Consider the following 25302-nt stretch of genomic DNA (forward strand, 5'->3'; position numbering starts at 1 on the left):
ATGGACACTTTATTCCCTTTTTTGGAAATTTTTACAGTATGTTTTATGGAGTTCCCAATAAACTCCTCTCCGAGGCCCGATGCCACATTCTTGCTCACCCCACCTCAGCAGGAAGAATATTTATTTATTTTATTAAATCACAGCTTTTGCGGTTTGATGTTCATTTTACGTCATATTTTGATTTTATTTTGATTTAATCGTTCATCTCTAATTCTAGTTTTGAATGTCACTGTGTTATGTGACTCCACCCATAGAGAGTTGAGCAATGTTACTAAACACCTATATCTCTTTCTTTCTATTCCTCTGTCACTTTCTTAGGCAAAGTCATGTTTATGTCATATGTGTGGAGCACACTTAAATCGACTTCACTCCTGTCTCCATTGTGTGTTCTTCGGCTGTTTCAGCAAGAAACACATCCATGAGCACGCCAAAAACAAGAGACACAACCTAGGTAAGATGCACACAGACATTCTTCACAAAGACCAAATCTAGCTCAATCTTATTTATATACATTCCTCCTAAGCATCTACGAGAAGACACCCACACAAGACGGACGTCATTAGCAAAAGATGGAATACACAAGCACGACTCTTCAAAAGACATGCGCACAATGTGCAAAACACAATCACGACTATTACGAAAACACAGAGTCATGTTAACACAATCAGAGTGGGTTTATTAAATGCTTTGTAAGAAAGTGAACACACTCTCTTAAAGGTGAAGAATATAGAGCATGTTTGAGCTTGGCATAAATCTTTTCATATAAGGCAGAATCCATCTACCGTAATTTCCGGACTATAAGCCGCAACTTTTTTCCCACGCTTTGAACCTCGCGGCTTATACAATGACGCGGCTAATATATGGATTTTTCCCGCTTTCAAATTTTATAAAAAAAAAAAAAAAAACAACATTCTGTGACGTGCTCAGTTTTTTGGCAGCTTGAAGCTTTCATTAGACCAATGAAATTGCCGAACGGGTTAAGGTCAAAACAACTTTTTTTGTTTACTGTTTAGATTTAATCGAGCGCGCTCAAACTTCCCATCATTCTGATTATGGTAGTAATTTTGTCACCCTCACCATGGCAAAGACATGGAGAAATGCATATGATGCAGCTTTCAAGTTGAAGGCGATTGATCTGGCTGTTGGAAAAGGAAATAGAGCTGCTGCACGGGAGCTTGGTCTTAATGAGTCGATGATAAGACACTGGAAACAGCAGCGTGAGGAATTGACTCAGTGCAAAAAGACAACTAAATCTGAGGCTATTTAACTCCGACACCGAAGGAGATGACTTCAGTGGTTTCAGTGCACAGGACGAGGAAGATGGTGACCAATGACTTTATTGGTAGGCTACCGTTTACTGCAAATGTTTTATTACAAGCCGTGTGTGGCAGCGGGGGCGTGGTCAAGCGCCCGTCCGGGAGAGAAAAGCTGTAAGGGCGCTTACACCTGCGCTAAATTATGTCTAACACCGGTGTCTAATTTCAAGTGCCCTGCTTCACGTGTCCTTCTTGGGAAAACTGTCACACGGGCACCAGTGTGACAGTTTTCAGCAGGGCACTTGACGTTCCAGGTAAGGCTTTTAATGGCCACAGCAATGTTTACAATCAATTTTATAAAGTTTCTCAATTCTTCTATGCGCCAACACTAGACTGACGTGTGTCACTCTCTCAGCTCTGTGGCTGCTGCATTTTATGCCGCTCTCCCCATGCTTACTGAAATTAGACACCGGTGTTAGACATAATTTAGCTCAGGTGTAAGCGCCTTACCGCTTTCTCTCCGGACGGGCGCTTGACCACACCCCGCTGCCACACCGTGTTTCGTTAAAGCCTGAGTAAAGTTCATTTGTTTCAATGTACCGGTAGGCACCTGCGGCTTATAGACAGGTGCGGCTTATTTATGTTCAAAATAATATTTGATTTAAAAATCAGTGGGTGCGGCTTATATTCAGGTGCGCTCAATAGTCCGGAAATTACGGTATTTGAAATCTGTAACATTAAAACCTAGTTTAAAGGAATGGTACGCCCAAAAAGGAAAACACTATCATCATTTACTTACCCTTCATTCCTTCCAAGTATTTTCATTCTTCAATGAAGCACAAAATATGATTTTTGGCAGAATGCTCAAGCCATTCTTTTCCAAGCAATCTTATAGGTGCTTGTGAGTAATTAAAAAAAGTAGATTTTTGATGATCTTGCCAGGTTTGACAACGTTTTCTGCAAACGCTAATGGCTTCCATGTATGGCAGGTGTCCAAACGTTTCGGATGGGAGCCTAATGCAGAATAAAATAAGGTGCCACGGGCCGCATTGCTGTAATAATAAAAAAAAAAAATCTAGAAGCAACTAGATTGCAACTACGCATAATCTTTATATTGTACGCTAAATATTATGCAAGTTTTAATAATAATTTATGCTCTATGGTATGCTTGTAGGCCCTACATGTAAATAAAGATTTGAGTATTTCATTCACAAAGAACTCTTATAAAGGAACAGTGATGAGACTTATACAAAATATTATACTAATTTATTCATATTTTTGTCTTTTTGACGTCCATTCAGTGGCACTGCAAAGCAAATATAGAGCTGCTATAAGTGTTTGCTGTGACCCATCACAATAATAAGAATCTGATTACATTTTATCACTTCATGAAGTGATGCAAGAAATTACTCTATTTTTCATGGAGTTACTCTTTATAGCTATACAATTATAACTTCTATTCTGTTGTTACTTGCGTTACAAATACAATTTAAATTATCAAAATAATTGCGCTTCATTGTATTTTGTAGATGTGCATGTGCTACGCCCGTTTCACACATACTCCGTGTGCGGTACAGGAGCAGCACGCACTATAGTGCTTTCACATATGCTGCGTTTGCAGTGCGCTACTGAGCCGCAGTTTCTGTGTGCCACAAAATCAAAAATGTGTAAGTCATTTTGATTTTAAATCCAAACGTTAACTTTGACATTATGACATTGAAACCGTATGAAAATTATTATCATCATCATCAACAATACTCATTGTGATTCTTTGTTTTACATGTAGTTCGAGTTGTTGACAGAAGAAAAGCTATCGCGCTATATCTGTTGCTAAGAAGGAGAAGAATGAGACGCATTTGGGTTCACTATCTTTTTTAGGGTAAAAAAAAATCATATATGATGGCATTTTGCAACGTTTGGGACTATAATCATACTTTTTTGTTTTTCTTGACCCTGTAATTTAGTAACTGTAGAACACATTAACTGAAATTATGCGTATTTGATGAAATTATTAGTTTCTTTTCAATCTATGTCTATTTTAATGTGAACAATGCGCTGCCACTTTAATTCAGTGCGGTGCAGCACAGCAAAAATAGACTCTGTGCGGAAACTATCGCTACACTGCTGTATACGCACCGCAGCTGGAACGCTTCGACGGACTGCATCCACGTGCAGTGTAAAAGCTCTAACCTGTTAACATGGGTACGGAAAAAAATACGCACCGCATACACACTGCAAACTATGTATGTGTGAAACGGGCGTTAAGCGCTCTCCTCTACTGTACAGTACAGTATGTCCTCACTCAAATGGCACTGGAAAGCCTGTGAAAGTGTTCTTGTTTCAACAAAATATCAGAACAAACCAATGAATTGCTGTATACTTCCCATTGCTACAGAGGATGTTCTAGAAGAGTATGCACGGTTTGCATGTCTCTGTGCATGCTCAATAAACGGTTCAGCCGCTCGCACAACAGCAGCTCTACTTGGTTGTATGATCTGAGGTATCGGGACATTGTTACAAGAACAAGTACATGAGAAAAGTATCTAACCTGATGTCAGTCTTTTAATAAATGCATAATTCTTTCTGTGGGGCGCTTCATCCATGGAATTAAGGAGTATTCCAAACTCCTGTTGAGCTCTGCCAGTGGATGAAGCTGGTGACGACACAGAATGCACTAGCGGAGATGATGCACTGTGAATAGTGGCTGCACGTTATGGCGAGATAATTTCTCCATAGCGGTCCTAATTCTGTTCTATTTCTAAAGTCTCTGGCGGACTGTATCAGAGCTGTCGGAGGGCCGCGGATGGCCCGCGGGCCGGACTTTGGACACCCCTAATGTATGGTGACAAATCGCAACAAGCAGGAGTTTAGATCCTGGGGGTGATGGTACATGCATGTACAATCCCCCATTATTTATACCATGATCAATGGAAATATGTCAAAGCTTCACACTGCAACCCCTCCAATGTTCAAGCCAAATCAACGTCCTTGGCGACAAGCCAAGGAAAAAATTAACTTTTAAATCTGTTGTTGTGAATCATCTGTACATGAATAACACATCACTAAGCAGTTTTCTATATTTTTCCTAATAATTTTTGTCTTTGGTTGATGTTGATAAAGGATAATACAGCTTAAACTTAACATGTTGTTTTTGCTTGTGCTTATTCTTGAAACAATACAATTTTGACAACTGAATCTTTTTGTTTTGAATTTAGTGACACAAACCTCATATTCCTTATTTCTATGGGCATTTATTAAAGTGCTGTTCTTGTTGGTTAAATTGTTGGTTAAATAGAAATACAATTGATTAAGTTCAACTCATTTTGTAACTGATGGCTTTTAGAGCTATTTAGGGTTAAATTAATTCCATAATCCTGTCTGGTGCCCCAATTCAGTTTATATTGCTCAATTGAATTTTTTTTCCTTTTGTAACGGCATAAACACCACCATTACAAAAAGCATAAACGTGTAGTTCTGCTCTCACTCCCAAGCAAGAGACATTAAGTTCACCAATCTGGCCATAGATGTCTGGATGGGGTGTCTTTGATATCTCCCAGCTCCTTGTTGCATCAGTGCCATGTAATTATCTCCTCTGTTTTAATGAGGAGTGGTGCCACCCTCCAACAACAAAACGCAAACAGATGGGTATGTGGGTAATTACAGTATGCAAGGGGATAATAGTCCCTGACTTTGTGTGTGAATGTGACTTGCACTGTTTATTTCCAGCGGTAGCTTATAGTTTATCACCCACCTATTTCATAGAGGTTATTTGGAAATACCATAAACCTAAATTGAATTACTTCCCACATTTTGGGGTGGAGCTTGTATCTTTAACCACTGACTAGAACGATTTCCTTGTATAGTAAAAGATAGAGAACCACCAGAGATGGATAGATAGATAGATGATAGGGGTTGGTAGAGAAAAGTACATGTACCACATTACATTTAAAGGTGTGTTCGTATTGCTATAAATACAAAGATGTTTGATCCATGGCAACAATGGTGCGCTTATGATGTTCTATCTTGACACATCCATGCTTTTAGAATTTTCTTCTTAAAAACACATAAAATGTATGCTCAAGTGTGCCAAGTTCTTTGGTGTTATTCTGTAATATGCTAAATATTCATAATGAGGTGCAAGTTCTTTCTTTCTTTTACAAAATTGACAGCCTTTGTCATAAATGGACCGGGCAGTGAATAGAGAAGCTAAATTTCACACTCCAAGTGAGCTTTGTAAAAGAGGACATGGCTGTACTAACATAGTGTGTTGCTCCCAAGCTTGAATTTATAACAATAAATTATGTGTTTGTTGTCTTGATGTCATTTTGTTCAAATCCAGGTCCCTTGCAGCTGATCCACTATAATTTTTTGCACTGCAGGTCATGATTTATCACTAGTCACGTTCAAGGCATCATGGGACTTCCCCAGATTCACCATTACTGAGAGGCCAAACCGATAGCTCTAGACTTTCTGCATTCCCAGGTGGCACTGAGACATCACTCAGTCTTAACACTGAGCTCAACTCCATTCCCCTGTGTGTGTTGAGTTCCCCTCGGAGTTTGATTGAACATTTAATTAGTTTAGCCTCCGTACATGGGATATCTGTGAAATGAGAGTGCCACTCCCGAGGAGGAAAACTGGGATTGTTCTCCAAAGACAGACAGCGAGTAATTAAGGCTGAATCATCTGGCTATAATTTCAGACTCCTTTTGTGCGTCTCTGTGGTTATCATTTATTTATATTGCATTTTGTTTTCTGTCACTTATTTACTGTAGCTTTTTGGTCTGCTCACACTTGTCAGGCTTGATCTCAATGTTCTTTCCTCTTTTCCCTGTGCCGGTTGGCTTTTACGTGCATCATACAGGCACACCTGATTTTCTTATACAAGCTTCTCTATTTTTTGCGTCAGATAAATACTGTATAAATCCCTTTGCCAGCACAGGAAAAGCTTTTATCTGAAGGTTGATCAGTAACAGTGTTTTACTCTTTGACTGTTTTAGTAAAATCAAAAGAAGCCCCAGTTAAGCCCAGTATGAACTAACTTTAAATTTTTTTAGCCACTTGTTTCTTAACATAAAGCAGCACCTACGGTAAAATTACTGTAACACAGCCTCTCGTGGCTTATTGCTTTATGAAATGCCAGCAACAGCAATATAAGGCAGCAGTGCTTAATGAATAGTTTATTATTGATAGTAATTTGAATAAATGGTTCTTCTGTAGACTTTTTACTGTTGCCAAACAACGTTACAACTCCGCACATTAAATTCAGAATGTGAGGTCATAAATGTGTTTGTCAGAATTTTACATCTTAGAATGTAACTCCTCAGAATTAAAGGAATATTCCACGTTCAATACAAGTTAAGCTCAATCGACAGCATTTGTGTCATAAAATTGATTACCACAAAAAATTATTTAGACTCGTCCCAATTTACCAAATTGATAAATTTAGCCAATTTTTGATGGTTTAAAAAAGTAATGAGTTGAGAAATGTGAAGCTTATAATTTTATAAAAGCACTTCAATTAATTTTGCTATTAAAACGAATTTATTATTTGAGCTGTAAACCTATGTAAATCATGATTATTTTTTTTTTCAGTCATTTTATGGGTTTAGTGTTTATGACATTACATTGTCATGGCAACAAAGTAGTAAAATTGGCTATAAATTTACACGGAAAAATTTAGTAAGTGATTTTATCACAGTAAAATCATGTTAACAGGCATTATATCTTGTAACTAAACTTTTGAAACTGAGTAATTTAAAGTTCAAAAATGAGCCCCCATTCACATCCATTCTAAGTGCCTCACTGGAACCCAGATTTTTGCTTTTTTTAAAGAAAAGGAGGGGCAAGTCCAAATAAATTTTTGTGACAAATCAATATTTCCATCAATATCCATGTGCCATGCCATCCCAGATGTGTATGAATATCTTTCTTCTGCATAACTGAAATGATTTTTTTATTTTAAATAATTCCTCAGCTCTGTTGGTCCATACAATGCAACTGAATAGGTGCCAAAAGTTAATCCATGAGACTCCAGTGTATGATAGGTGTGGGTAAGAAACCGATAAATATTTAAGACCTTTTTTTACTGTAAATTCTCCTCCCTGATCAGACAATCTCCACTTTAACATTCACCTACTTCTGTTTTTGGTGATTCACTTTCTTCAAGCACATCGCCCCCTATTGGACAGGAGGCAAAAAAGGACTTTTTCTCACACACACATGTATCACTTCTGAAGATATGATTTAAAACACTAAAGTCTTATGGATTACTTTTATGATGACTTTTATGTGCTTTTTGGAGTGTCAAAATGTTGGCACCCATTCACTTGCATTGTGTGTATCTTAAAGAGCTGAAATATTCTAAAACTCACAATTTGTCTTGTGCAGAAGAAAGTCATCCTTATGCCATCCCAGATGTGTATGAGTAAATGATGAGAACATTTTCATTTTTGGGTAAATTATCCCTTTAACTTGTATTGAACATGGAATACTCCTTTAAGAGTTGTAACAGCATTTTAAGAGGCAATTTCATGGACATCAGATACATTTAACAGCATTAAAGATCAAGAGGACCTCAGTCTTATGGCAATAATCAAGAGATGCCATCTTCGGTGTCACAATGCATTTAACTTCTATGTGACATTTCCAGGTGAAACTGCATATTGAGTGGGAAATAATGTCCCAATAATCCCATCAAGATTCTATTGGATTTTATTGTTTTGCATTTCAATTGTTAGGGGTTGGTAAAAATCTAGATTTTTTTCTGATTTATTACAATCCTCATGATAGTTCACTACATAACTTGAATTAACAAACTGATATTAGCTGGGAGAGAATTCCTTTCATAAGTATGATGGACATTTTAATTGAATACCCAAATGAATCAGATTTGAATCAATAGCTTGTGAATCAGAATCGAACCAAATCAGGAAATTCATATAAATAACATTCCTCTCATCAATGTTTCCCAACTACTGTGCCGTGAAAATGATTAAATTCCACAATTTAATAAATCCATAAATAAAATAATAATAATTTGCTGTGGCATTGAAAGAATTAATTTTCAAGAAAAAAAATCGATTAAATGAGAAAAGATGCAATTATTTTGGTTTTTCATTACCCATTTAGCGCTTTTGTTACCTGTGACCTCATTATGCAGCGTTCTTACATGATTTGCATTTTTTTCATAGCTGAATTTCAAACATTATGAGTAAAAGCGCTACTAAGACAGACAGAAAGCATGGACAAGTTCTTGAAAAGGAAAACTATCAATGATGGTTATGTGGGATAGTGGTGTGCCGTGGGATTTCTTTTTATTTAATTTTTTTCGTAAAAAGTGTGCCATGGCAGAAAAAAGGTTGGGAAACACTGCCCCAGATGTTATTGGTTAATTAATGGATTTGATCTTTCACTGATCTTTTACGTCCTACCAGTTCACCACCACATACAATAAGACTATGTTCTTACAACAACTGAAAATAGCCCTGAACAGAAAGTCTCTCTGCACAGAAAGCCACTAAAAGCTTTATGGTTCAGGCACCTGTCGGAGAGTTGTGCCAGGCTGTGCATTAGTGTTGTCACAAATAGAAGCCGGTACCTACTGCTTGGCTCCACCTGCAAACATTTAGTGTATCTGTGTGAAACAGACCATCATCAGGTTGCCATGGGAACTGAAAAACAGGTAATGCCACTGCAGTGTTAGAGAAATGGAAGAGTACCTCCTGAATGTTCTTTGAGCACGAGTGTTCATACCTCATTAAAAAGCAATAATTCATAATTAATACGCCTCATTCATGAATGTAGCATCAGTCAGAGCAATAAGGAGCTGACAGGAGCACACATTACGTTTATCAACAAGCACACATGACCTCCCAGGCTATTGCAGGGCTCCTATTTATTCCACAATGAGATTGAGCCACTGTGACATTTCACAGAGGACACTATATTGTGGCACAAACAGGGATGGATATTTACTGTGCTGCACCCTAATTATAATTCCTGTCACTTATTTAAAGGAGGCAGATTTGCTGCACTGGGCAATGCTTCAAATGTTTCCTTAATACTGCATCAATATTTACAGGGCATAAGAGTATATAGGACATTTCTTCAAGAAAAGGCACATGCGTCAACTTCTGAGAAAGGTCTTAAATAGGCCCTATGTTCCCTAAAACATTCTCTCTGTCTCCTTCAGCTATAGACCTTTTGTATGGTGGAATATATTGCTTTGTGTGCCAAGACTACATATATGACAAAGACATGGAACAGATTGCCAAAGAAGAACAAAGAAAAGCATGGAAATTGCAAGGTAGGTGACCCCCCCACACACACACACACACACCAGAATAATGTAGTTCAAGAGGCCACTAATACAGAAAATGTATGTTTCAGCCTGTTGTGTTGCGAAACATGGGAGGACAAGACTGTTTTGTGTCACTGACAAGGGCTCATATTTCATTGTGTTTTGCAAGTATAATTTAAACCAGATAAATGTCCTAAAGGAAATACCACTGCTTGCAAGGTAGCTTCGGTTCTATGTAAAAGTGCTTCATCAGAGCTGCTGTGCCGTTGTCATGACACCCAGCATGCATTTTGTTTTCAGTCGCCTGTGCATGAGAAATCGACAGCATTTGTGGCATAATGTTGATTACCACAAATTCATTTATACTTGCCCCTACTTGAAAAAAGGCAGAAATTGAGGTTACAGTGAGGCACTTTCAATGAATGTGAATGAGGGCCATTTGTGGAGGGTTTAAACACAGAAATGTGAAGATTAAATTAAGAAAACTTAATTTAAATGAATTAAAACTTAAATTAAAATAATTTGTGTATTAATTGAGCTGTAAAGTTGTTTAAACAGTAATTTTTACAATCGTTTTATGGTTTATTGTCAACAACATCATTGAAACGAAGTTGTAAAATTGATGATAACTTTACACAGAAAAGGTTAGTTAAGTGATTTTATCACTTAAATCATTTTTACAAGCATATCATTTGTCTTGTGGCTATACTTTTGAAACAGTCAGTATTTTACCTCCCTCCATTCACTATTGTAAGTGCCTCACAGTAACCCAGATTTTTCCTTTTTTAAAGAAAAGGAGGGGCATGTCAAAGTAAATTTTTGTGGTAATCAATATTATGCCACAAATGCTGTGAATGAGCTTAACTTGTATTGATCCCAAAATATTCCTTTAATTGCATTTGAATAAATTTTGAATGCTGACCATTCTATCGGTGTAAGTCAAAGGGAGCTATTCAGACTTTAATCATTAAGTAAACAAAACCCCAAAATAGACTGCACGCCAAAAACTTCATTCAGACCGAAAACGTTCTTGCGTTAAAAAGCTAGCCACAGCACAATGAATTGAACAGAATGCATGAGTCTCGGGAGGCCAACGTTCTTGACACACCGCTAAAAAAAAATGGCTGCCCTGAACAAGATGCATAAAAAAAACTGAGAATTGGTGCAATGATAAAAGCCGTACGTCAAACACCTATTTGCTGTACACATAAAAACTATTGACAAACAGCACAGAAAAACACATTCAGTATGAACGGCCCTTGAGCAAAGTTTTAACGGAGTCTGTACATTAAGCAGCTGAATTCTTTGCAGAAACCCCTTACTAGAATGTTTGAGGAATTTTCATACCTTGCAAGCACTGTAAAAATAAATGCAATAAATGTATTAATTCTCTAAAACATCAGGTATTGGCGAGAAGTACTCTATGTGGGAGCCCACGAAACGAGAACTGGAGTTGCTGCGACACAACCCCAAACGGAGGAAAATAACGGCAAACTGCACTATAGGCAAGTACTTTCTTTCCTCCAAGCCCTGTTTTTGAGTGATACAAATTGTTCTGTATTCTATCATGTTCTATAATACGACTCTCAGTAATTGTTTTGAATAGGGGTCGACCAATACGGGTCACTTTCCAATTGCATTTTTTTGGTACCACAATCAGCTCAAATGACTTTTGCTGTTAAATGTCTAGAGACTGGGATTGTACAGAAACCAAGACCACAATTAGTTTCTTGGCGCAAGTGCGTCAAACTCAAACATTTTTCATAAAGTTTTGTCTGTGTGTGTATGTTGTAAAAATAGAATGAAATTGTGTGTGTGCGCACAAATAAGTATGTGGATGTCGGCCATTAGAGAAATAGTCCATGCTCTCCTCAGTGGTACTGTTCCCTTCTCTCATTTTCACCTGTTTCTCCTCAGTCAGAGGCCCTGGCACTGGAGTAATGGCGTTAAATGTCTGCACCGCAGGCCCAGCATAGGCACTAAACACCAGCCTCTTTCGCACCCAGAGAAACACACTAATGTGATTAGCCATATGAGAGCCTGAGCTTTCATTGATCATTTAGGACATAATGTGGCCCATGTATGATGAATTCAGAAGGCTATTGTGAATGACGGATTGGGCGGTTGTTGGTTTAGAAACTCTTGCTTTACTGGGCTAGTGATGAGATTGGAGGAGGGGGTGGGGGGGTGTTGTCAGCAGAGATGCACCGGCATTGATGTGTATTGGATCAGGCGTGTTTGTGATGTTCATTCGCTCATTTGCATAAATAATATATTAGAACTTGGAAGAGTGAAGAACCGCAGGAGGTGCAGGATGTGGCCGGAAGTGAGAACTCCTTTCCACATACGGGCTGCCAAAGCCAGTGCCCAATCTGCAGACTCTGTGCTTTCAGAACTCCACAGAAAACACTGGAGATTGCCACAGAATTTAAACCTGTCGTTCTGAAAGTTCTACATATCCCCTGCACATTGTGCATTAAATATTTTGTCTAATTTGATTATACATTCAGCTGTCAATGGCAGGAAAGTGCTCTTAGCTTTAACACATTTTTAGCATGTTTAAATCCATTATGCACAACTCTGAAGATTTTCCCCAAAATTAGCACATAAAATGATCTGGGACCAATCTGCACTTTTCCACCAGATTTGTTTTAAATCGATTTATAGAATACCTTCCTATGAAGGGCACAGACATTGAGGCTCTTAATGAATAACATCCCAAAGCAGTTTATTGTGCAACCATAATCTCAATAATATACAGTGCCTTGCGAAAGTATTCGGCCCCCTTGAACTTTTCAACCTTTTGCCACATTTCAGGCTTCAAACATAAAGATATAAAACTGTAATTTTTTGTGAAGAATCAACAACAAGTGGGACACAATCATGAAGTGGAATGAAATTTATTGGATATTTCAAACTTTTTTTAACAAATAAAAAACTGAAAAATTGGGCGTGCAAAATTATTCAGCCCCTTTACTTTCAGTGCAGCAAACTCTCTCCAGAAGTTCAGTGAGGATCTCTGAATGATCCAATGTTGACCTAAATGACTAATGATGATAAATAGAATCCACCTGTGTGTAATCAAGTCTCCGTATAAATGCACCTGCTCTGTGATAGTCTCAGAGGTCCGTTTAAAGCACAGAGAGCATCATGAAGAACAAGGAACACACCAGGCAGGTCCGAGATACTGTTGTGGAGAAGTTTAAAGCCGGATTTGGATACAGAAAGATTTCCCAAGCTTTAAACATCCCAAGGAGCACTGTGCAAGGGATAATATTGAAATGGAAGGAGTATCAGACCACTGCAAATCTACCAAGACCCGGCCGTCCCTCTAAACTTTCAGCTCATACAAGGAGAAGACTGATCAGAGATGCAGCCAAGAGGCCCATGATCACTCTGGATGAACTGCAGAGATCTACAGCTGAGGTGGGAGACTCTGTCCATAGGACAACAATCAGTCGTATACTGCACAAATCTGGCCTTTATGGAAGAGTGGCAAGAAGAAAGCCATTTCTTAAAGATTTCCATAAAAAGTGTTGTTTAAAGTTTGCCACAAGCCACCTGGGAGACACACCAGACATGTGGAAGAAGGTGCTCTGGTCAGATGAAACCAAAATCGAACTTTTTGGCAACAATGCAAAACATTATGTTTGGCGTAAAAGCAACACAGCTCATCACCCTGAACACACCATCCCCACTGTCAAACATGGTGGTGGCAGCATCATGGTTTGGGCCTGCTTTTCTTCAGTAGGGACAGGGAAGATGGTTCAAATTGATGGGAAGATGGATGGAGCCAAATACAGGACCATTCTGGAAGAAAACCTGATGGAGTCTGCAAAAGACCTGAGACTGGGACGGAGATTTGTCTTCCAACAAGACAATGATCCAAAACATAAAGCAAAATCTACAATGGAATGGTTCACAAATAAACATATCCAGGTGTTAGAATGGCAAAGTCCAGACCTGAATCCAATCGAGAATCTGTGGAAAGAACTGAAAACTGCTGTTCACAAACGCTCTCCATCCAACCTCACTGAGCTCGAGCTGTTTGCAAGGAGGAATGGGCAAAAATTTCAGTCTCTCGATGTGCAAAACTGATAGAGACATACCCCAAGCGACTTACAGCTGTAATCGCAGGAAAAGGTGGTGCTACAAAGTATTAACTTAAGGGGGCTGAATAATTTTGCACGCCCAATTTTTCAGTTTTTTATTTGTTAAAGTTTGAAATATCCAATAAATTTCGTTCCACTTCATGATTGTGTCCCACTTGTTGTTGATTCTTCACAAAAAATTACAGTTTTATATCTTTATGTTTGAAGCCTGAAATGTGGCAAAAGGTCGAAAAGTTCAAGGGGGCCGAATACTTTCGCAAGGCACTGTATAATAATTGAATCTATAAAAATTATCAGAAAAAGTTGGTGTATAACACAGGACTTTTATCTATAAACAAGCCCGAAATACACCAGGGACTCATGACAGAGACTTGATATACATGCAAATATTTACCACTTTAAGCTTTTTATAGCCAATTGATTCACCAGATAGAGTTTGTTTATAAAGTATATAACCAAAAGAGTGATTTGAAAATTATAATTTTATCTCTGTTTCGCTCTCCTTTTACTCGCTCACTTCATCCTTCCCGTAACTAAACTGTAAGAAGTATTAGGAGCAGATGTCTAAGAGCCATACATTTGGAGCTAGGCCAGCTCAAGACATTTAGCCTCCCTGTGAGATCACAGCTTTCTGTCAGCACAGACCAGGCCTTACCCCAAACCTCATAGGTCTCCTGTTACTTGTCAGACCATGAGAGAGGGAGAGGTAAATGCTCAGAGGTGTCCCACTTCATCACAGCAGGGAAGTGACTTACACGGACAGCACTGAAGCGGAAGAGAAGTTTGGTGGTACACACTATGTGCCAATCTTCTCGGGTTATACTGGTGATACTGGGATACAAAGACGCTTAAAGGCATTGGTTCTCTATTTTGTTGTTTTTTGGTCACCCCCCCCCCCCCCCCTTTCCCACCAGAAAAACTGTCAGGTGGGAAAGATACTTTTTGTGGTGTCCCAAAAGCAATCACCTTTAACGCTCTTTCTCCTTCCGTTTCTCTCTCTGTCTTGTTTCTTTCAGGGTTAAGGGGTTTGATAAACCTTGGGAACACGTGCTTTATGAACTGTATTGTTCAGGCTCTCACACACACTCCACTGCTGAGGGACTTCTTCCTGTCCGACAGGCACAAGTGCGAGATGCAGTCCAACTCTTGCCTAGTTTGTGAAATGTCTCAGCTCTTTCAGGAGGTGAGAGCTCTACATACACAAAACATGTACAGTGTGCAAAAATGTCTTTTATTCATGTTAACCTTTTTCTCTTTCTCTGTCCATCTCTAATGAAGTTCTACTCGGGTCACCGATCTCCTCACATTCCCTTCCGGTTGCTGCACCTCGTGTGGACCCACGCACGACATCTTGCTGGCTACGAGCAACAGGACGCTCATGAGTTCCTCATCGCTGCTTTGGATGTGCTACATAGACACTGCAAAGGTACTACAGCCAATCAGACAGACAGTTCCACTAAACATACTGCAGCCATTCAGCGGCTGCTGCTCTTAACCTTATCCTGGAATGCCTCTACTTTGAAGTTTTGAAATTGCAATGGTGACGTGAAGTTAGGGCTGGGTGATATGGCCAAAAAATTTAATCTTGTTTTTTAGCAAACTCATGGACGATTTACAGTAAAAATGTTTTAAATCCAACGTGATTCAAGCTAAATGTTCTTTATTAGAATGCAAGGCAATTAGATAAATCTAAGTTCTTTTCATTACAGGAAAAAAAGGTGTGCAAGAAAAATTTACAAATGCACCACACTTGGAAGTTGTCAACAACATAGTGTTAATGTAAAATAAATTAAACTCTAGTAAACCCAGATGTTTAGAAATAATAGAATACGAAAACCTCTAAATAATTCTTAGCCAGTGTAGGTATTCTTTTTATCTCAAAGTCTGTCTAGAAAGTTTTCTAGAGATCAATATCTATAAATGATCAAGTTTATCTAGACATTACTCCATGTATATTAAACAATTTGTGTGGATATTCATAAACCCCTGCAGATAGAGACGCACGCACCCTCTAGCGGTTCATGCTGAGCAGCGCAGCAAAATGAAATAATTTATCATTGCAACAACTCGCAAAGTGTGTCAAAATATTTTCTTGCCATATGTTGGCTTTAGATGCAGTACACTTGAAACGCGTCACAGAATAAGCACACAGAGGCCAGTTATGGTCTTAAGCTGGTGTATACCTGCATGATGGACGAAGCTGAGCTACAATCGTACTGTGTACAATCACACTGAGTACATCTGGGAATATTACCGCTGTCTTTTATATCAGTCTCCATGTTGTTAACCTGTCACGTTCAGTTGGAGCGCGCAAACAACATTTTTTTGCCGTTTGTATGATTGTATTTTTTAAATAAGATAATTCTAACACAACTCAAAGGCAGCATTACAACAGCCAATTGGAGGCAGTTGCTCTGAACTACAGCTTTTTCTTGTTCGTAATATGGACATTTCTGGGTTTGAAAAATGTGCGGAAGTAAGTTCTAGCCCCCAGCTGATCAGAACCCTGATCCTGTGTTTTAATGTGTAAAAAAATTCTAACATGTAATAGCTCAGAACATGCCCCATGCTTGCTACATCCCTGACACAATATTCAGATTTCAGTAAACATTCATAGTCCCTCGTTTACGCCTGGAAGATGCATTTTGGCGATCCTATTACAATTGGACAGACGAACGACATCACCATTTAACTTTACTCCTGGTCATAATACGTCTCTTTTGACCAATAGTGGTTCGAGAGAGTCTCCGGTGTCATGACTGCATACATAAGTCACTAAGTCAGTGTATCATTGCATGATAGTAAAGCACAAAAACAGACTGTCATTTGTGTCACTTTATGTTGATATCAGGCATACTGAAGAAGTTTCTGTGCATGTTCATGTGTGTGCTTTAAGTATTCGGATTGGATGGTTATTATTATAACTTGCAAAGTTTAAATGTCTTGTTTTATTAGAGTGGATGATTGACAGGTGAGTAGGCAGCACTTCACTGCTGTTTGCATGTATATGCGGTCTTTAGCACTATTTCTGTTTTAAAAGGACCACATAAAAAGTCTTAAGGGGCTTTCACACTGGCAGTTCAATCCGAAACGGAGGACTGTTCGTATGAAAGTAGGTAATGTGAAAGCTGTTTTGCGGCCCATGGTATCGAACCCGAGAAAATAGTTTGCATTAGTGAGAAAGCAACCTGTACTCTGGTCCACACTTGTTTGGGAAGTAAAATGACTTGCGCATGTGTTTTTGCCAATTTAAGCATGATGACATCATTAGTTGCACTAAAACAAACACACCATGAATGACAGGGGAACGTTGTGGGACATAGACGAGGTGAGGTGCCTTTTTATATACATGTGTGAGAGGGCGTGCAAACAGCCTTGACCTGAAAAAGATCATTTGGGAGCATCCAATATGCAGTAGTTGCCTTCTCATGAACATGTACAACTGCTGAATTACAGCATGTGAGTCACAAGTGTCATTCACTCTGGTGTGCATAATCGCACCAAATTAATAAACATAAATATAGCAACACATTTTGTGTTTTCTGTCGTGTGTATATTTGTGATGATGCAAGTTGATGATGGAAAAGCACTGGGGTTCGAAAGAATCACATGCGACTGAAACCAGACCAATTCTCTGGGGTGTGCCGGGAACAATCACGCTATGATTCGGACATCAGCAAATGTGCTCAGTGTGAAAACCACCTTTAATACAAGGTATACATGGAGCCATAGATCCATGAATGAGAAGGCTATCATAACACATTTCAGAGCATTTTATGTGCTTTCAATGTGAAAACTTTATAAGTGTGCATGTGAGTGAAGGAGAGCTTGAATTGTGTTGCATGCAGCAGAACAGAACATACTGTACTTGAGTCCGGGTCAGAGAGTGGGTGGGAGATGGGAGCAAACAGACAGAGAAAGAAATAGAAGACTGTGAGGAGGTACAGATTACTAAATGGCAGTGGGAGAGGAAGTGAGAGGGAGGATATAGATGGAGAGTGTGACTAGGAGGACTTTAATCAACACAAACGCTGAACTGAAACATAACATATGTCGACACACACATACACACAGCTCCATGTGTCTCTTTCTCTCTGGCATCCCTGGCTCCTCCTTTTTATCTCTCTCTCCCGCTGATTGGCAAATCTGGACGCGCATCCTTGCGGCCTGGCAACACCCTCCTCCTCGTCACATACTCCCGCAGGCTCTGGCACACCCCTCAGCTGCTTCTCCGCCTCCTCGCATATGACAGTGGGCTCATCCGCCCCCTTATCTCGCAAATTACAGGAGTTAAAGGATCTGTTGCTAACGGCTTGGTGGCAGACAGCATGTGAGATGGGTGGCATCTGCTTCCTGTGGTGGACTCGACATGCCACAGGAGGATGCACTTGGCGACGAGCAGATAGGGTAGGGGATCTTGAACCGCGCCGGGGCAGGATGTGTTGGTTGGCCTCTTTGGCGACACCGTCGAGGAACACTCTGTGACACTCGGCAGTGAAGCAGCAGACAGAGGCCATCCAACACATCCTGCCCTGGCGCGGTTCAAGATCCCGTACCCCATCTGCTCGTCGCCAAGAGCATCCTCCTGCGGCGACTGTGCCGGATCCGTGAAATGGTGGCGTTAAGGAACCGTGCGTTGTCGGCCTCTCTCATCTCGGCCAGGTTAAGCCAAAGGTGGCGCTCCTGGGCCATCAATGTGGACATCACCCGCCCGAAAACCGCGCCGTGACCTTCATCGCCCAGAGGGTGAGGTCTGTCGTCGAGTGCAGTTCCTGCATCAATCCTGGGGTGGAACTAACCTTGAGCAGTTCTTTTAGCACCTTGGCTTGGTGGACTTGCAACAGAGCCATGGCGTGCAGGGCGGAGGCAACTTGTCCAGCGGCACCGTAGGCCTTGGCTGTCAGGGACGACGTAAACCTACAGGCCCTGGACGGGAACTTCGGGCGCCCGCGCCAGGTGGCGGTGCTCTGCGGGCCTTATCCACTGGGGGAATCACAGAATACCCCTTGACCGCCCCACCATCGAGGGTATTGAGGGCGGGGGAGCTGAAAGATTGTAACCGGGCTGTAAAAGGTGCCGCCCACAACCTTGTCAGCTCCTTGTGCACTTACGGGATGAAAGGAACTGGAGTGGGTCTGTGAGCGGCACTGCGACCCAGGAAACAATCATCGAGCCACGAGGGTTCAGGGGAGAGCGGGAAAGCATGTCTGTCATTCCGGCGTCAGCCTGTGACTGGGCCAACCGTACCCGGGGGGGAGCCCAGCTGAGGCTTCCGTGTCGAACTGGATGTGCCCGCTATTCAAAGCTGCATTGGAAAGCTCGGCCCGCATACGATTCAGGCTCATGCGGTGTGTCTGGGACAGTAATCCTGCGGCAAAGAACACATGCGAGGTACCTTTTTACCTACATATCTATTAATTTATTATCAAATTAATGTAACCTACTAACTCAACTTTTGCTGCACTATGTTTGCGTAGCACATCCTCATGCTTTCTGGCATTGTGCCGCTTAAGATTCCTAAACAAATCTTTGCTAACTCTCACAGTCTCCTCACACTCGGGGCATATATGGCATTTTGGGTTGAGCGAGCGGTCCGAGCGAGTGCAGCGTAATTTTCAGAAAGGCACTCTCCGCTCTGGAGGAAATATTACCTTTCTGCTCCCTCAACGCACCGCTCACATACTCTGGTCCCACATACCACAGGACACCTTCAGAGGTCTTGTGGAGTCCATGCCATGATGGGTGAAAAGCTGAAATAGCAGATTACATACACACCGATTTGATCGCACGGCTCAGGGACGTGATCTAATCATAAGTGCAAACTTTGTGAAGTTACCTCCACCATGCAATTGTACTTAAGTGCAATGTTTCATTTCAGAGAAATGGTAAATCTGTAAATGTTAAGATGACCCGTGTGTATTCTGCAGAGGCAGTGGGATGTGTCCAAAGGTGTTTAATAAGGTTGCTGATGTTTCCCCCCCCTTTGGCTTGAAATCTCTGTCAACATTCACGGCAGATGGGTTTTCCCGGTCTCATCGGGCAAACCTCAAAATAAGTACAACTCTCATTATATGAATTTTGTTGTGTAAAAAGCTCTCCACTATCCAAAGTTTTACTTATGTATTTATTCATTAGGAGGCATGACCGACAAATTAACATGGTGGGATTCAGACATGTTTGAAGCATGGGAAAACCACACATTGAAAAATAAACATTATCATGTAAGGGGCAAATTCTAAACATAATTTTGCAACATGCAGTACTGTGCAAAAGTTTTAGGCACTTGGGAAAAATGGAGCATAGTGAGGATGTCTTAACTCTTTCCCCGCCAGCGTTTTTAAAAAAAGTTGCCAGCCACCGCCAGGGTTTTTGACGATTTTCACTAAACTTTAATGGCCTGCAGAATGTTTTCTTCCATGAATATATTAAGATGCTATATATCAAAATAAAGATCTGAGCCTCTGCTTTTAGGCAAAAAAAACGATTTTATTTTATCTTCATTTGTTCATTTTTTATTGCCACTTGAACAGATGTAGGTTTTGTCAAAAACAACATTTCGGACAAAAAGCTGAGAAAAAGGCATTTTTATCAAACAAGTGCTTTAGTATTAGTGTGGCGTTCCACTTCACGTTTGAGACGATCGCAGTCTGTTTCTTTGATCAAAGAGTTGCGTACTCTTTCAAAACATGCGTGCGGGTCTTCCTTACCGTATACCACCTAAAACACGGATACCCGGAAAATTCCGTGTTTGGCGGGGGAGCGTTTTTTCATAAAACCCGGAAAATTTCGTGAGTTAATAATGCCATAAATAGTTTTTATTTATCAATTAATGTTCTACGAAGTCCAGTAAACACAAAAAAGCTAAATCAATATTTGGTGTGTCCACCTTTGCCTTAAAAACAGCATCAATTCTCCAAGGTACACCTGGACACAGTTTTTCTTGGTTGTTGGCAGATAGGATGTTCCAAGCATGGAGAATTCACCACAGTTTTTCTATCTACATTGGCTGTCACTTCATGTAATCCCAGATTGACTCAGTAATCAGGGGCTCTGTGGAGACCATGCCATCTGTTGCAGAGCTCCCTGTTCTTTTCTATTCTGTTTGCAAAAGAAATGTTTGGGAGTCTAAATGTATATTTCCTATTGACACAGAAAAGCTGAAAATATAAATAACCATCTTAAGACAATTGCTTTTGTGAAGTATCTTATGTGCCTAAGACTTTTGCCCAGTACTATAGATCTAATTCAAATGAAGGTTTTAGCGAAGAACATACAACATAAATTATGGTACTACCGTATTGACTTAAAAAAAAATACTGTGGCACCACCAGTATTTTGAAGCTTTAGTGTTGCGCTACTACTGTAGCACAGGTCAACCGTGCAACCCTAGTCAGGAGTGTGCCAATGACGCCTTAAAATGCTGCCTACGTTGGCAACTTGCTAGGCTGTGGAATGGAGCCGATATCTGGAAATCCTGTTTTGTACTTCTAACCCAGTTTGAATACTATTGAAAATCCTCAAGAGTAAAGATTCTGTTGGAAAAATACAGAGGTCATACTTGCTCTTGATTACCACCCTGTTTTTAATAGAGGTGTTACACTCCCCCATGTCCCCTGCTGTTTATACCTGAACTAATCCTCATGCTATGAAGACCTGCTGTGCCTTTATTGTTAGTGCCACTGCATCTATCAAGTCACACCAGGAACAATCGTGCTCCGATTCGGACCGCAGCAAACGTATGAAAACCACCTTAATACCAGGTGTAGATTGAGCCATCGGTCCTTGTCTGAGAAGGCTATCGTTGAACATTTCCGAGCATTTCATGTGCTTTCAATTTGAAAACTTCAAAAGTGTGTATGTGAGAGGATAGCTAGAATTGTGTTTTGCATGCAGCAGAACGGAAAGTACTGTACATGAGTCAGGGTCAGAGAGTGGGTGGGAGATGGGAGCAAACAGGCAGAGAAAGAAACTGAAGGCAGTGAGGAGTTGCAGCTCACTGCTAAAAGAATCAAATGGCAGTGGGAGAGGAAGTGAGAGGGAGGATATAGATGGAGAGTTTGTTGACCGACCTAACTCTTTCTCGCCCTCCCTTCACTTCATCCCTCCTTCCTCCTGCAGTGTGAAACAAAAAGGGAGGGGTGTTCCTGCAGCAATCCGAGCTTTGCTTTCTAATGAGTTCTCTCTCTCTCTCTCTCTCTCTCGTGTGTGTGTGTGCATATGCTGTTTGTATGTCCACTAAGGAGATGATAATGGGAAAAAGGCTAACAACCCAAACCACTGCAGCTGTATCATTGACCAAATCTTCACTGGAGGCCTGCAGTCTGACGTCACCTGTCAAGTTTGCCAGTAAGACCAAACAGTGTTGTCTTTTAATGTATTTTAATTTTCTGAAGAAAAAAAAAAGAGGTAAACTGGCCAAGGACAAATGGGTGGTTTTATTAGTGTGTCTGGGTGTGTTTTTAGCCACATTTGTGCCACATCAGAGATTGAGGTAGTCTGTTGCTTTGCCATGCTGTCTGCTGCCTACGTTGGCAGCAGCCGTTTAAGGCAGCGTCCTAACTGAAACGGAACCTCGCGAGTGGCCAATTTGGAACGGTCTACATTGGCAGCAATTCCAAACATCACACAAAACATGCTCCTCACAAGAAAGGCACAGTAGACTTGACTCGCAATTTATTTCAGTAGAGTTTGGTGTTAGTGTCAACAGTCCTTCTCAGCCTGCCCGAGTGGGATTTGAACCAGCGATCACCGGCATGGGAGTCGGTTGCACTAGCAAGGTGGTTATAAAAGCCATGGCCCTTGCCTCGGTCTCTTAAGGCCAGGAGAGTGAGGTTTACACACTGCAAAGCCATCACTTACCAGCTGGCTACTGTCACATTAGCATGTTGCTAAGCTAACAATGCTACAGTATTTTGTAATAAGCATAAAAATATATAGTACACATTTTTATTGGATAAAATAGTCAATTTGTAATTTTATTGTACTATTTTATAGATACTTTTCAGTATTAAATGATTTATAGGGTATTTATAATTATAACATTTATAGGATTTCCTTCACCGCAAGGAATACATGCGTTTTCTCATAGATTTTGGCCAAAATGCATCTTAAAGAAATATTTCTGGTTCAATTCAAGCCATGCTCAATCAAGAGCATTTGTGGTATGTTTATTGCAAAAAGAAACAAGGTTTTTTTTTTGGTGCCTCCTTTTTCTTTAATTATTTTTATAAATTTTTTTAATCGAGGTTACAGTGAGGCAGTTAAAATGGAAGTGAATGGGGCCAACAGAACACAGAATATTCCATAAAATAGTGAAGCTTTTCAGGTCAGGAGTGTGCCAGGGATGCCTTGAAATGCTGCTTATGTAGGCAACATGCTAGGTTTTGAAACAAAGCTGATATCTGGAAATCCAATTTGAATGCTATTTAAAATCCTCAAGAGTAAAGATTCTGTTGGAAAAATACAGAGGTCATTCTTGCTCTTTAGCACCACCCTGTGTTTAATAGAGCTATTACACTCCCCCATGCCCCCTGCTGTTTATACCTGAACTAATCCTCAAGCTATGCAGTCCTGCTGTGAGTGTTAGTGCCACTGCATCTATCAAGTCACTTTTTTTTAATCATTTAATTGTTTTTTTTTGTTCAGGTTTTATTTTTAAGACTGTAAGACTGAAACGGATTGTAATGCTTCACTTCTTGATTTATTATTTATTTTTCTCTGTATTCTTTGTCCGCAGTGGGGTTTCCACGACAATAGACCCATTCTGGGATATTAGTTTGGATCTGCCAGGTTCCTCAACCCCCTTCTGGCCCCTCAGCCTGGGCAGTGATGGCAGTGTGGTGAATGGAGACAGCCACCCAACTGGAGCTACCACACTCACAGACTGCCTGCGCAGGTAAACGCACTCAAATCACACTACAAGTTGTCCATGTTCATGGATTGCTCAGGCTGCCACTGACTCAACTTTCTCTATTGCAGGTTCACTCGACCTGAACACTTAGGAAGTAGCGCCAAGATCAAATGCAGCGGTTGCCATAGTTACCAGGAGTCCACCAAGCAGCTGACAATGAAGAGACTGCCTATTGTGGCATGCTTCCACCTTAAAGTAATCATGTGATTGCATGCATGGATATTCTGTGTACTTGCTACTATGCAACAACTCCGAATATCTTTAATAGATTCAATGCAATAAACTTGGTCATTTTTGTCAAATCCAGCAACTAGTTCTTCAGAAGCGCTCATTGAAGCGTGTGCAATATGCGTTTGAAGGTGTGTGGGCGTCTGTATGAGGCTGGACTTCTCTCTTGCCTGTTATTGTTACTGTAATTCTCATGCGTTTCTTTAAACTGTCACCCCTCTCCGTTTGCTATTTCTTCTTATCGCTCTCATTTCTTTTTTTTTTTTTTCTTTTTTTTTTCAGCGGTTTGAGCATTCCGCAAAGCTCCGGCGAAAGATCACCACCTATGTGTCCTTTCCTCTAGAGCTGGACATGACACCCTTCATGGCCTCAAGGTACAACCTTACTCATTGTTTCTGTCAACATAGTCATCAGTATTTGATGTTTGTTATCAAAGATGACCGCATTCAAAATATTTTAGAGAGAGTCAAAATCACTTTAAATCATATGACGGTACCTTTTCATGGTACAGTTGAAGTCAGAAGTTTACATATAAATACATATAAACTCTATACAATTCTTGACATTTAATCGTAGAAAACTTTCTGTCTTAGGTCAGTTAGGAACACTTCTTTATTTTAAGAATGTGAAATGTCAGAATAATAGAGAGAATTATCTAATTCATCTTTTATTTCTTTCATCACATTCCCAGTGGGTCAGAAGTTTACATACAATTTGTAAGCATTTGGTAGAATTGCCTTTAAATTGTTTAATGTGGGTCAAATGTTTTGGCTAGCCTTCCACAAGTTTCTCACAATAAGTTTCTGGAATTTTGGCCCATTCCTCCAGACAGAACTAGTGTAACGGCGTCAGGTGTGTAGGCCTCCTTGCTCGCACACGCCTTTTCAGTTCTGCCCACAAATTTTCTATCGCATTGAGGTCAGGGGTTCATGATGGCCACACCAATACCTTGACTTTGTTGTTCTTAAACCATTTTGCCACAACTTTGGAGGTATGCTTGTGGTCATTGCCCATTTGGAAGACCAATTTGTGACTAGCTTTAAATTCCTGGCATGTCTTGAGATGTTGCTTCAATATATCCACATACTATTCCTTCTTCGTGATGCCATCTATTTTGTGAAGTGCACCAGTCCCTCCTGCATCAAAGTGCCCCCACAACACGATGCTTCCACCCCCATGCTTCGTGGTTTGGATGCTGTTCTTCGGCTTGCAAGCCTCACCCTTTTTCCTCCAAACATAACGATGGTCATTATGGCCTAACGGTTCAATTTTGCAATTGCAATTTGTAGTCTGTCTTTTTAATGGCAGATATAGAGCAGTGGCTTCTTCCTTGCTGAGCAGCCTTTCAAGTTTTGTCAATATAGGACTTTGTTTTACTGTGGATATAGATACTTGTCTACCTGTTTCCTCCAGCATCTTTACAAGGTCCTTTGCTGTTGTTCTGGGATGAAACAACATTCATCTCAAGGGGACAGAATGCATCTCCTTCCTGAG

General features: G+C 40.4%; 1 protein-coding gene across 2 annotated transcripts in view; it reads left to right on the forward strand.

Annotated features, from left to right (window-relative positions):
• The window catches only part of LOC127633561 (ubiquitin carboxyl-terminal hydrolase 22-like), a 50658-nt gene that overhangs the window by 19564 nt on the left and 5792 nt on the right, over positions 1-25302 (forward strand). Inside the window, exons 2-10 of one of the 2 annotated variants that reach the window (XM_052112745.1) lie at positions 319-451; positions 9451-9564; positions 10962-11063; positions 14687-14853; positions 14949-15096; positions 21911-22016; positions 23407-23565; positions 23649-23775; positions 24091-24182. In XM_052112745.1, the coding sequence (XP_051968705.1) occupies positions 319-451; positions 9451-9564; positions 10962-11063; positions 14687-14853; positions 14949-15096; positions 21911-22016; positions 23407-23565; positions 23649-23775; positions 24091-24182 (1148 nt within the window). The remainder of the gene's footprint in view (positions 1-318; positions 452-9450; positions 9565-10961; positions 11064-14686; positions 14854-14948; positions 15097-21910; positions 22017-23406; positions 23566-23648; positions 23776-24090; positions 24183-25302) is intronic. The other variant, XM_052112746.1, reaches the window with a different exon arrangement.

The sequence above is a fragment of the Xyrauchen texanus genome, chromosome 40 (assembly GCF_025860055.1).
Source record: "Xyrauchen texanus isolate HMW12.3.18 chromosome 40, RBS_HiC_50CHRs, whole genome shotgun sequence".
NCBI lineage: Eukaryota > Metazoa > Chordata > Actinopteri > Cypriniformes > Catostomidae > Xyrauchen > Xyrauchen texanus.